The sequence below is a fragment of the Ovis canadensis genome, chromosome 5 (assembly GCF_042477335.2).
Source record: "Ovis canadensis isolate MfBH-ARS-UI-01 breed Bighorn chromosome 5, ARS-UI_OviCan_v2, whole genome shotgun sequence".
NCBI classification, from domain to species: domain Eukaryota; kingdom Metazoa; phylum Chordata; class Mammalia; order Artiodactyla; family Bovidae; genus Ovis; species Ovis canadensis.
In genome coordinates, this window is record NC_091249.1 from 28,610,417 (window position 1) to 28,620,866 (window position 10,450).

General features: G+C 53.2%; 1 protein-coding gene across 2 annotated transcripts; it reads right to left on the reverse strand.

Annotated features, from left to right (window-relative positions):
* Positions 1-3,104: 3,104 nt before the first annotated feature.
* Positions 3,105-7,304, reverse strand: ACP5 (acid phosphatase 5, tartrate resistant). Of its 2 annotated transcripts, none has more exons than XM_069589297.1 (6): positions 6,787-7,304; positions 5,699-5,786; positions 5,194-5,472; positions 4,857-4,984; positions 4,367-4,712; positions 3,105-3,728 (listed from the first exon to the last, which is right to left on the reverse strand). In XM_069589297.1, the coding sequence occupies exons 3-6, from the start codon at positions 5,470-5,472 to the stop codon at positions 3,450-3,452; spliced, it is 1,032 nt and encodes a 343-aa protein (XP_069445398.1). In that variant the 5' UTR covers positions 5,699-5,786; positions 6,787-7,304; the 3' UTR covers positions 3,105-3,449. The 2 variants fall into 2 exon arrangements, with proteins under 2 accessions (XP_069445398.1, XP_069445397.1); XM_069589296.1 differs by lacking the exon at positions 6,787-7,304 and adding an exon at positions 6,597-6,784.
* Between the last annotated feature and the right edge of the window lie 3,146 nt (positions 7,305-10,450).

The window sequence follows — 10,450 nt, forward strand, 5'->3', positions numbered from 1 at the left end:
AGAAATCAAACTTCCACCCCTTGCATTGGAAGGCAAAGTCTTAATCGCTGAACCACCAAGGAAGTCCCCAGCTTTGTTTAATTTTAGTAATAACATATGGGTGTGTGCGTGTGTGTGTGCGTGTGTGTGTGTGTGCCTGTTCAGTTGTTCAATTCTTTGTGACCCCATGGACTGTAGCCTGCTAGGCTGCCTGTCCACGGCTTCTCCAGGCAAGAGTACTGGAATGGGTTGCCATTTCCTTCTCTAGGGGATCTTCCCAACCCAAGGATCCCGCCCCGTCTCCTGCATTGGCAGGCGGATCCTTCACCACTGAACAACCTGGGAAGCATAGTAACACTTATTGTTGTTCAGTCGCTAAGTCCTGTCTGACTCTTTGTGACACCATGGACTGCAGCACGCCGGGCTTCCCTGTCCTTCACCATCTCCTGGAGTTTGCTCAAACTCATGTCCATTGAGTCAGCAATGCCATCCAACCATCTCAGCCTCTGTCGTCCTCTTCTCTTCTTGCCCTCAATCCTTCCCAGCATCAGGGTCTTTTCTAATGAGTTGGCTCTTTGCATCAGGTGGCCAAAGTATTGTAGCTTCAGCTTCAGCATCAGTGCTTCTAAGTAACACAGGTACCATGTAACAAATTCAATACTGACTGCTACAAAGTAGCAAAGTAAGATGCCATTTCCCCAACAATTGGGTTCTGGCCCAGAGCAGCTGAAGTGCTGAAGTGGGCGGTGATGGTGAGTCAAGAAACTAGTTCCTGCGACTGGCTGGGTCAGGCTGTGTGTGAGTGGGTTTTAGTCAACTGAGAAGCCCAGAGGGGAACTAAGTGCGTTTCTCTGCAGCTTTTGGTTCAGGGTGAGCATTTTGCTTTCAGCGTCCTTTAGCAGGAACAGGCTCTGAAATAATTCTGGAAGTTTTCCCCTGTACATACTTGCACAGATGTACAAAAGCACAGGTCCGGGGGTGTCCAAGGTGGCTGTGCTAGTGAGAGGGAAGGACTGGAAAAAATTTCTGTAGGCCCCAGCGAGGAGCTGGTGACACAAGGCAGAAAATCCATGGCTGTCAAAAAGCAGGGCAATCTTCCTCTTAGGAATGTATCTTGTTTATTCTACAATCATTTCTGCATACAGTGGAAATAAACGTGCAGGCTCATTTATGGCAGCATGATTTGCGGACAGCAAAATTATTGGAAGCCATCTGGGCACTCCTTGGTAGACAGACAATGGGGCCAGGCACCCAGTGGGGCCTCTAGCAGCAGAAATAAGCTCCCTGGAGGACCGGTGGGCAGATCTCCAGGTACAACAGGCAGAAAGAGCAAATTGCAAAAGAAAACCTTTGCAGGTGCAGGAAATGCTTGTTTCTTGATTGCGGCGTTGGGTTTAGCAGTGTGTGCCTTTGTCTAAACTTACTGAACTGCACACTTCTAAAATGTGTCTGTAAGAACTCAGTGAAGTTGATTTTAAAAAGAAAACAAAATCAAAACCAAAAGAGCAAGGTTCAAGGACTTCCCTGGTGGTCCAGTGGTGAAGTCTGCACAGCCCCACTGCAGAGGCTCGGGTTTGAACCCCTGGTAGATCAGCTGGTAAAGAACCCGCCTGCAATGCAGACAGCCCCTGCATTGTTCGATTCCTAGGTCGGGAACTTCCCCTGGAGAAGGGATAGGCTACCCACTGCAGCATTCATGGGCTTCCCTGGTGGCTCAGACGGTAAAGAATCTGCCTGCAGTGCGGGAGAACTGGGTTCAATCCCTGGGTTGGGAAGATCCCCTGGAATAAGAAATGGTAACCCACTCCAGTATTCTTGCCTGGCAAATCCTCATGGACAGAGGAGCCTGGTGGGCTATGGTCCATGGCGTTGCAAAGAGTCGAGCAAGACTAAGCATAGCTCTTTGTCAAGGAAGACACTGCATGCCTTGAGGAATAGCCAAAAAAATCAAACGTACAAAAACTAAAAAAGCAGGGTGCAGATAAATGGGAAAGGGGAGGAAAAAAAAAAGAAACATTCAGGTCTGCCTTTATTTGCACAGAGAAATCCTCGAAGGAAGCCCAAGACATTTATAAAAATACTATTTCTTTTCTAGAAAGGTGGAGGAACAAACATGAGGTGGGTGAGATAGTTTCCCTTTCTACAAAGTTTAGATTTTAGAACTGTATGAATAGCACTGATCCCATATTGACATGAGCAAAAGAGAATGTTCTGATATGAACATTTGACTTGTGGCTAGATAGAAGGCATGCAGAACTGCGTGTATGTGGAGATGCTCTTTGTGACAAAGGGGAGTTTTATTATGCAAGGAAAGAACACTGGAGGAGGAAGCTTGCTTCATGTTGTACCCCTCTGGTCTTTTTTATTTTTTTATATTTGGTCTTTAAAAAAATTAATTTATTTGGCTGCATAGGGTCTTGAGGCACTCAGGAGCTTGCTGGGTAGTTGTGCGTGCAGACTTAGTTGGTCCACAGCATGGTGGGGGGCGGGGGTGGTGTCTTAGTTTCCCCACTGGAGATCGAACCCATGTCCCCTGCACTGAAAAGCAGATTCTTCTTTAACTTTTTATTTTGAATCGGGGTATAGCTGGTTAACAATGTTGTGATAGTTTTAGGTGAACAATGAAGGAACTCGGCCATACATATACATGTATCCATTCTCCCTTAAACTCTCCCATGCAGACTGACACATAATATTGATCAGAGTTCCATAGTAGGTCCTTGTGATTATCCATTTTAAATATAGTAGTGTGCACATGTCCATCCCAAACCCCATAACTATCCCTTCAGCCCTGGCAACCATAAGTTCTTTTTCTAAGTCTGTGATTCTTTTTCTGTTTTTAAGTTCATGTGTATCATTTTTTTTTTTTTATTACACAATAAGGGATGTCATATAGTATTTCTCCTCATCTGAGTTAGGAAGGCAGATTCTTAACCACTGGACCACCGGGAATTTAAGTTCCTGTTTGGCCTTAAAATCATACTCATGGATGAGGCCCGTCGGTTACAAATGAGACTGAGAGATGAAGGTGCAGAGCAAGGATGGTCAGGGAGCCCCAACCTTTCCAACCCCAGGTACTGCATCTCACCAGGGAGGTAAGGAAAGAGATGCTCACAACACACACGTTCAGCCTTTGCAAGCTTTTCTTTTATTGTCTATTCAGCAGTGACAGAAGGATGCCTGATCCAGGGGAGAGCTCTGCCTCCCTCCCTCCTTACCCCTCAATGCCTGGAACTCAGGCTGGGCGAGCCTGGTCACGGGGCCTGGCACTCTGGCCCGTACATGTGTCCATGTTTCTTTCAGGCACGGGCATCTATGTCACAAGTTCCTCATCTGCCCTTCTCTTTTCTGCTCTGCCATCACACCACGGGCTCCTGAGAAAGCCTGCCCATGGGCAGGGGGAGTAGGGCAGGGGTGTGTGTGTGTCCCAGTGGGACCCACCACCCACTGGCAGAGAGGCGCCTTCTCACTCAGGCCCCAGCGTGGAGCCCACGGCGGTGCTGATGCTCGGACCTGGCTCGCCTTGGCAACCTGGTCTTGAAGAGGGACTTGCCCGAGGCTTCAATATAAGTGACACTCATCTCCTTGGGGCTGATCTCTACGTAGGCGAAGCCACCCAGTGAGTTCTCAGCCCCGTGGTGGAAGCGCAGGTAGCCTTTGGGGACCTTGCGCATGTGTTTCTTCGAGGGGTCCATGAAGTTCCCAGCCCCGCTCAACACGAAGCCCAAGCCGTTCTCATCCTGAAGGTACTGTGGACAGAGGACACAGGGTCAGTGGAGCCGCCAGCCCCTCAGTTAGGTGGATTGTGGACTTGGTGCCCACCTGTCCTGGGTGCAGGGTCAGGTCTGTGCTTCACCACAGAGTCACCTTGAGCAAGGAACATAACCCCGGCCCCCCACACCTTGCCACCCCCAGCAAACCTCCAGTTTCTTCACCTCTGGGAGCGTATTGATCTGGGTAAGCAACTGGCAACAGGGACCCCTGGGAGGGCTTTTAGGGAACTTCAAGCTGTTTTCTGGTTAGCAAGCATAGAGTTTGAGGGATAGTGATCATTGAGAGGCCTCCAAACAGGAGGGGAACTGCCAGGTGGCTCAGTGGTAAAGAAGCTGCCTGCCAATGCAGGAGACACAGGAGATGGGGTTTGATCCCTGGGTCGGGAAGATCCCCTGGAGGAGGGCATGGCAACCCACTCCAGCATTCTTGCCTGGAGAATCCCGTGGACAGAGGAGCCTCGCGGGCTACAGTCCACGGAGTTGCAAAGAGTTGGATACGACTGAGCACACACACACAAACAGGAGGACCCCCAACGCCACCCCATGTGGCACACTGGCCAGGCTGGGGACCTCCTCCCCTTACCAGGACCCCAGGCCACCCTCGGGACCCTCACCTGCAGGTTGTGGTCGTGGCCACACAGGTAGGCGGTGACCTTGTGCGTGGTCAGCAGTGGCAGCAGCTGCTTGACCAGGCAGTGGGTGGGCCCATGCTCAGCAATAGACCACACAGGGTAGTGGCCGGCCACCAGCACGTAGTCCTCCTTGGCTGCTGCCAGCTGCTTCTTGAGCCAGGCCAGCTGTGTGCGGGCCATCGCCAAGTTGCGGGGCCTCTCGGGCTGCTGGCTGGCAAAGTCGTCAGAGTTGCCGCACAGGGTCACGGTGTCCAGCATGAAGATGGCCACGGACACGTTGGACCGGGGGATCTTGAAGCGCAGGCGGTAGTAAGGGCTGGGGAACTTCCTGCGGATGGTACGGAGGAGGCGGTAGGCACCCATCTCGGGTGGAGACGCCCTAGGCTCAGCTCTGGCCAGTTGGCCTCTTTGCCCCCCTGAGGGAGGAGGCTGGCGCGGGGTGGGAAGGAGAGGCAGGAGGGAGCAGGCTCACCAGCGCTTGGAGACCCTGGAGTAGGCGATCTGGGCTGAGACGTTCCCCAGATGGTCATGGTTGCCAGCCAGCACGTACCAGGGCACTGAGTGGAGCGGTGAGGCAGAGAACACATCCTCGAAGGTCTCCTGCAGCAGACAGAGAGAAGGGCGGCACCCACCCCAGGTTCAAGCAGCCTCTGGCTGCTCCCACCAACTCGGGGGCCAGGAACAAGGGAGAAGCTGTGCGTGCTTGGTGTGTACAGCCATCAGTGTCGCTCTGCCCTCTCTAGTAAAAGGTCTAGAGGCTTCTCCATGCATTGCCCTCCCCCCATCCCCACCACTCCAGTGGCACACACCTGAAACCTCTTGTCGTTGACATCCTGCACACCGCTGAAGTAGAAATTGTCTCCCAGGGACAGAACGAAGTCTGCGCCCAGGATCTGCACTGTCCTGGCAATCTCTTTGGCATTGGCCATTTCCCGGGCTGTGTAAAACGGGGCATTGGGGACCCCTCCCCAGTCGCCCACGGCGACAAAGCGCAGCATGGGGGTGGGGGTTGCGGCGGCAGCGGCAGCAGCAGCCTGGGGGAGCACCAGCGAGGCTTGCAGGATGAGCAGCACCGTCCACATGTCCATCTGGGAGGGGAGAGACGGGCGTCTGGGGCTTGGGCAGCAGGCCACCCTGAGACCCCCCACTCGCCCTGTTCTGGGAGGGGAAGAGACGGGCTCCCCGCAGGGCTGGCTTGGTGCCCAAGTTCCCAGGGCTTCAGGGCAAGAGCTGGCTGGGAGGGTCAGTGAGCGGGCAAGCAGGATCCAGCCGGCAGGGTGAGGAGGGCTGGGTGTGCAGGGGCCCAGCACTCACCCTGAGGGAGGAACAAGCCAGTTGCCTAGGGGCTCAGAGAGGCAGGTGAGCTCCAGGGCAGAGCGGCTGGGCACCGAGCCTTTATTTCCTGGGGGGCGGAAATGGATCATTAGAGAGGATGAGGCAGTTTCTCCAGGGGCCCTCCCCTTGGGTCATGTGAGCCTGGGAGTTAGTTCCCCAGTGCTGGCCACGGGACTCGAGGTGGGGTCTGGCACTCCAGGGCAGCCTCGCATGCCCGCACGGCCCCCGCGTTTGCCCAGTGGAGCGCGTTTGTGTCACGGGCCCTCGAGCGTGCGCCAGGCTCTGCCAGTGCACCCCTCCCAGGCAGTCACCCACCCTGTGTCCGCGTCCTCAGTGGACGTGTTTGTCTGCCCATGTCTGGGTGCGTCTGAACTGTTATCTGCGTGTAGCCAAGCGTGCCTGCTATGTGCTTGTCCTATGTCCCCATGGCGGTGGACACAGAGCCACCGACAGGGCCCTGTGTGGCGTGTCAGGGAGGCGTGCCTGGGCTCTCAAGTGGAACTAAGCGTGGGGGATGAGGACCGGTGTGTCCCTGCCTTGCACCCCAGTCCAGCTGTGCGTGTGTGCTGTGTCTCTCGGCTGAGTTGTGGGTCCGGTGTGTGAAGCATCCGACGTGAGCCCCAATCCCAGGGTCACCCTCCTCCCCTAAACAGCAGGGGCCTCCGTTTCCAGGAAGTCCTGCCCGCATCTTCCCCTCCGCCTCTGGCCACCCCCACTCCTGCAGGAGGAACCCAGGCTGGAGGGAGCTGGTGACAAGCCGTGTGACCACAGGCTTTTGACCCTTACACCCTCGGCGGCTGCTCTTGAGGCCTGTCCGACCTGCCCCTCCCCTCCCTGCCTCCCTTCTCCCCGGCCCCCTGGACCCATAGGCACTCACGATAGCTCTCTACAGCCCCTTGCGACGGTGGATGGGGCCCCCCATCCCCAGGCTTGAGGACACAGGCTGACTGCTTGCCCCCCCCCTCCCGACCCCACAGCCCAGATAAACAGGAAGTGGGTCACGAGGTTAGGCGGAGACCACTCCCCCGGGTGGAGGCCTCCGGTCTACACCCGCTGGGCGGTCTCACCTGCATTCTGCGGGGCCCGCGGTCAAGGCCAGTCGCGGCTGAGCGAGCCGAGCTGCGGAATGCTGGGCGCTCGCCGTCGGGGCTGCCCGGGCTTAAAGGACGCGGCGGCCGGGGGCGGCCCAGGTGATCCCCGGCGGCCGGAAGCGCTGGAACCTGGACCTCCTGGACCTGCCGGCCGCACCCGGGGATCCTGCTGGGTCACCCCGCGTCACCACGCCTCCGGGGCGCAGGCAGCACTTCTGTAACTGGGGGTGACGCACTGCACCCCGGAGGACGGTCCAAACCCAGGGAGAGTGACTCGGGGTCCCGGTTTCCATCCCCTGGCCCCCCCCCCCCGCAACCTGACGCAGGCAGAATCTCCACCCTTGGGACCCAAACACTTGGGGTGCCCAGGGCCCCCCTATCGCAGCGCTGGGTGGGGCGTCAATCCTGGACTGCCGCCTCCCTCGAGGGAGGAAGTCTGTCGTCTTCAACCTCAGTTTTCTGGTCTTTAAATTATGCGTGAGGGCAGAGAGTTCAACCTTCCTTAGATGTGCAAATAATTTATGTTGAAACAGTCTGCCGGAGCTAGGGCACGACCCTTCCCGCCTCCTTTAGAAGCTGCTGGTGGTGGTTCTGTCCTAAGGTCCGCTCTTTGCAACCTTAGGGACTACAGCCTGCAGGCTCTGTCCTTGGACAGATCCAAGGAATTTTTCAGGCGGGAAGACTGGAGTGGGTAGTCTTTCCCTTCTCCAGAGGATCTTCTTGATGGAGAGATGGAACCCAAGTCTCTTTCCTCACCTGCACTGGCAAGTGGATTCTTAACCAACTGCGCCACCTGGGAAACCCACTGTACAGAAAACCTGCCTAGAGCTCTGCAGGTTTAAAAATGGCCCAGTCATGAAAAAGCAAACTTTGAGGGACTGTGGGCTTCCCTGGTGGCTCAGAGGATAAAGAATCTGCCTGCAATGCTGAATACCTGGGTTGGATCTTGGGTCAGGAAGATTCTCCTGGAGAAGAGAATGGGTACCCACTCCAGCCTGGAGAATTCCTTGGACAGAGGAGCCTGGCAGATTACAGTCCATGGGGTCCCTAAGAATTGGACACAACTGAGTGACTAACATGTACCACAGACTGGAGGAGACCTAAGAAATGGGAGGACAAACTGAACATGGGGATCTTGGACCAGAAAAGGGGCACTTAGGGGAAATCTGGTGACATTCAGAGTTTTGTGAATAGTAACGCAACTAGGAAACAATCCTGGAGTGGTTACAGGTGTGACATGTACTGGATGCTAGTCATTGAGGCAACAGTGAGATGTACATTGCAACTGTTTGCACTGTATTTTAAATTTTTTTTGCAATTTTCCTGTAAATCTAAAGTTATGCCAACATAAAGAAGTTGACTTTGAAAATAGGCATGATTCAAGAAACTTAAACATTGATTCAACATGCATTGAACACCTGCTGTATGCCCAGCAGGTGTACCGTCCCCCCACCCCCACCGCCATAGACGCAGCAGGGAACAAGACAGATCAGGAAAAACCTGCTCTGCTGGGCCCCAAGTGCTGGTGAAATTTATATTCTAGCTGTTAATTACTTTCCATTCTTTGGGGGTGAGGTGGGGCATTCTTTTTCCATTTTATACTTTCTGTGCTGTGTGCTGTGCTCAGTCACTCAGTTGTGTTCAACTCTTTGGGACACCAGGGACTGTAGCCTGCCAGGCTCCTCTGTCCATGGGATTTTCCAGGCAAGAATACTGGAGTGGGTTGCCATTTCTTATTCCAGGGGATCTTCCCAACCCAGGGATTGAACCCATGTCTCCTGCATCTCCTGCACTAGCAGCTGGATTCTTTACCACTGCGCCACCTGGGAAACCCACACTTTCTGTACTGTTTGGATTTATGCTTGAAAAGTGCTTAGTTATTTTGCCAGTAGAATAAATGCAGACTTCCTCCTAACATATCTGCAGTCTGAATGTAAACAGAAAACAAAGACCTCACTGCAGATTCAGGGAGATGGTTGTTTTTCTGGGGAGACAGGGAAGGGAATGGAATTGGGGCTCAGGGATAAGGAGGGGTGTCCAGAAAAGGGGCTTCAAATTTCTCTCTACTGTTTCCTTTCACGAAAAAGGAAAACAAAATGATAGGCAGCAATTAGAATCCATTGTTAAATTTGCTTCTTCATGTAGCAGGTCTGGGTTGTTGGAAGGATTCTCTTCTATTCTTTCTGTATTTTTTGAGATCACACAAAACTATAATATTTGTTATCCTATCATATTACGTGGTCTTTGTAGAAACGTCGGAAAATACTGAAAAGCACAAGGGAAATGATTACACCAGTCTGCCTAGAGAGTCACTATTCAGTAATTTTTTTTATTATTAATTTTTGTCTGCCTACATTTTTCTTCTGAAGAATGGGATGCAATTGATAGCATTTTTTGGAGGGGCTTTGCTGTGTGACATGTGGGGATCTTAGTTCCTGGACCAGGGATCAAACCCATACCCCCCTGTAGTGGAAGCTCGGAGCCCTTCCCTGGACCACCAGGGAAGTTCTATTGATACCATTTTTTGATCTTGTCAAGTGTTAACATTTTCCGTATCTTTTAATTTTTTTTTGTTTTTTTAAAGGTTTTAAAATAACATTTGTTTCTTAAAAGTTAACGTGCACCGAAACATTTTTCTGTACCTCTTAAATAAAAAAAATGCAGAAGCATATGCACATGAAAATAAATCAGGCTTTGTGTGGAGTATGTAATAAAACTTGCGACTCCTCAGTTAGGTGTTTCAGGTCACCTCTGGGGTCCTGAACAAACTCCTCTCTATTCACTCCAGGGAACCCAGACCTGGTTCTGATTGTCTGTGGAGGTGGATCAGGGTTTGGCCCCGAGCCTCCTGCCCCCTCCGCTCCTGCCTTGCTTCCCAACAGCAACGTCAACCCCATGGCTGAGTTCCTCCCTGCCCTCCCCTGCCTGCTCTGCCGCAGCTCTGACTATTCTTCTGGCTTTCTCACCCTCCCTTCCTGGAACAGGAGCCCTCACTCTGACCTCAGGGCCTTGGCACTTGCTGTTCCATTTTCACAGAAGATCCTTTCTTCTCCAGCTACCCCTGTGGCTGCCTCTCTACTGTATTGAAGTTCCTTTAACTCATCTGAAAAGCACCCCTCCCACCCCGATCCCGAATCCCTCTTATCCTGCTGTAGTTTTATCCATAGCCCTTATCACTGCCTGTTGAACCACACTCTGCTTATCTTGCTTTCAGTCTGTTCCCCCAGACGAATGAGGTCTGAGGCGATAAGAACTGTCTCAGTCGGTCATGTTTGCTGCTATTTCTCTGGCATCTAGAATCTGGGGCCCGCATGGCAACTGCTCAGGAATTATCAGCGGAAAGGTGGAAGAAGGGGACACCCTTGCACAACATATTTTTACCTCCAGTCTGAAGGTGCAGTCGGCCCGAACCTTCCTGGTTTCACCTACCACTAACCACCCTACTAACCACCAGGGCTTCCCTGGTGGGTCAGCTGGTAAAGAATCTCCCTGCAATGCGGAAGACCTGGGTTTGATCCCTGGGTTGGGAAGATCCCCTGGAGGAGGGCATGGCAACCCCCTCCAGTATTCTTGCCTGGAGAATCTCCACGGACAGAGGAAACTGGAGGGCTGCAGGTCATGGGGTGGCAAAGAGTCAGAC

Coding starts and splice junctions, on each gene's coding strand:
- ACP5 (XM_069589297.1), bottom strand. CDS start 5,472: ATGGACATGTGGACGGTGCTGCTCATCCTGCAAGCCTCGCTGGTGCTC. Junction 4,985..5,193: donor TCAACGACAAGAGGTTTCAG/GTGTGTGCCACT, acceptor TGTCTGCTGCAG/GAGACCTTCGAGGATGTGTT. Junction 3,729..4,366: donor GCCACGACCACAACCTGCAG/GTGAGGGTCCCG, acceptor CTCTGTCCACAG/TACCTTCAGGATGAGAACGG.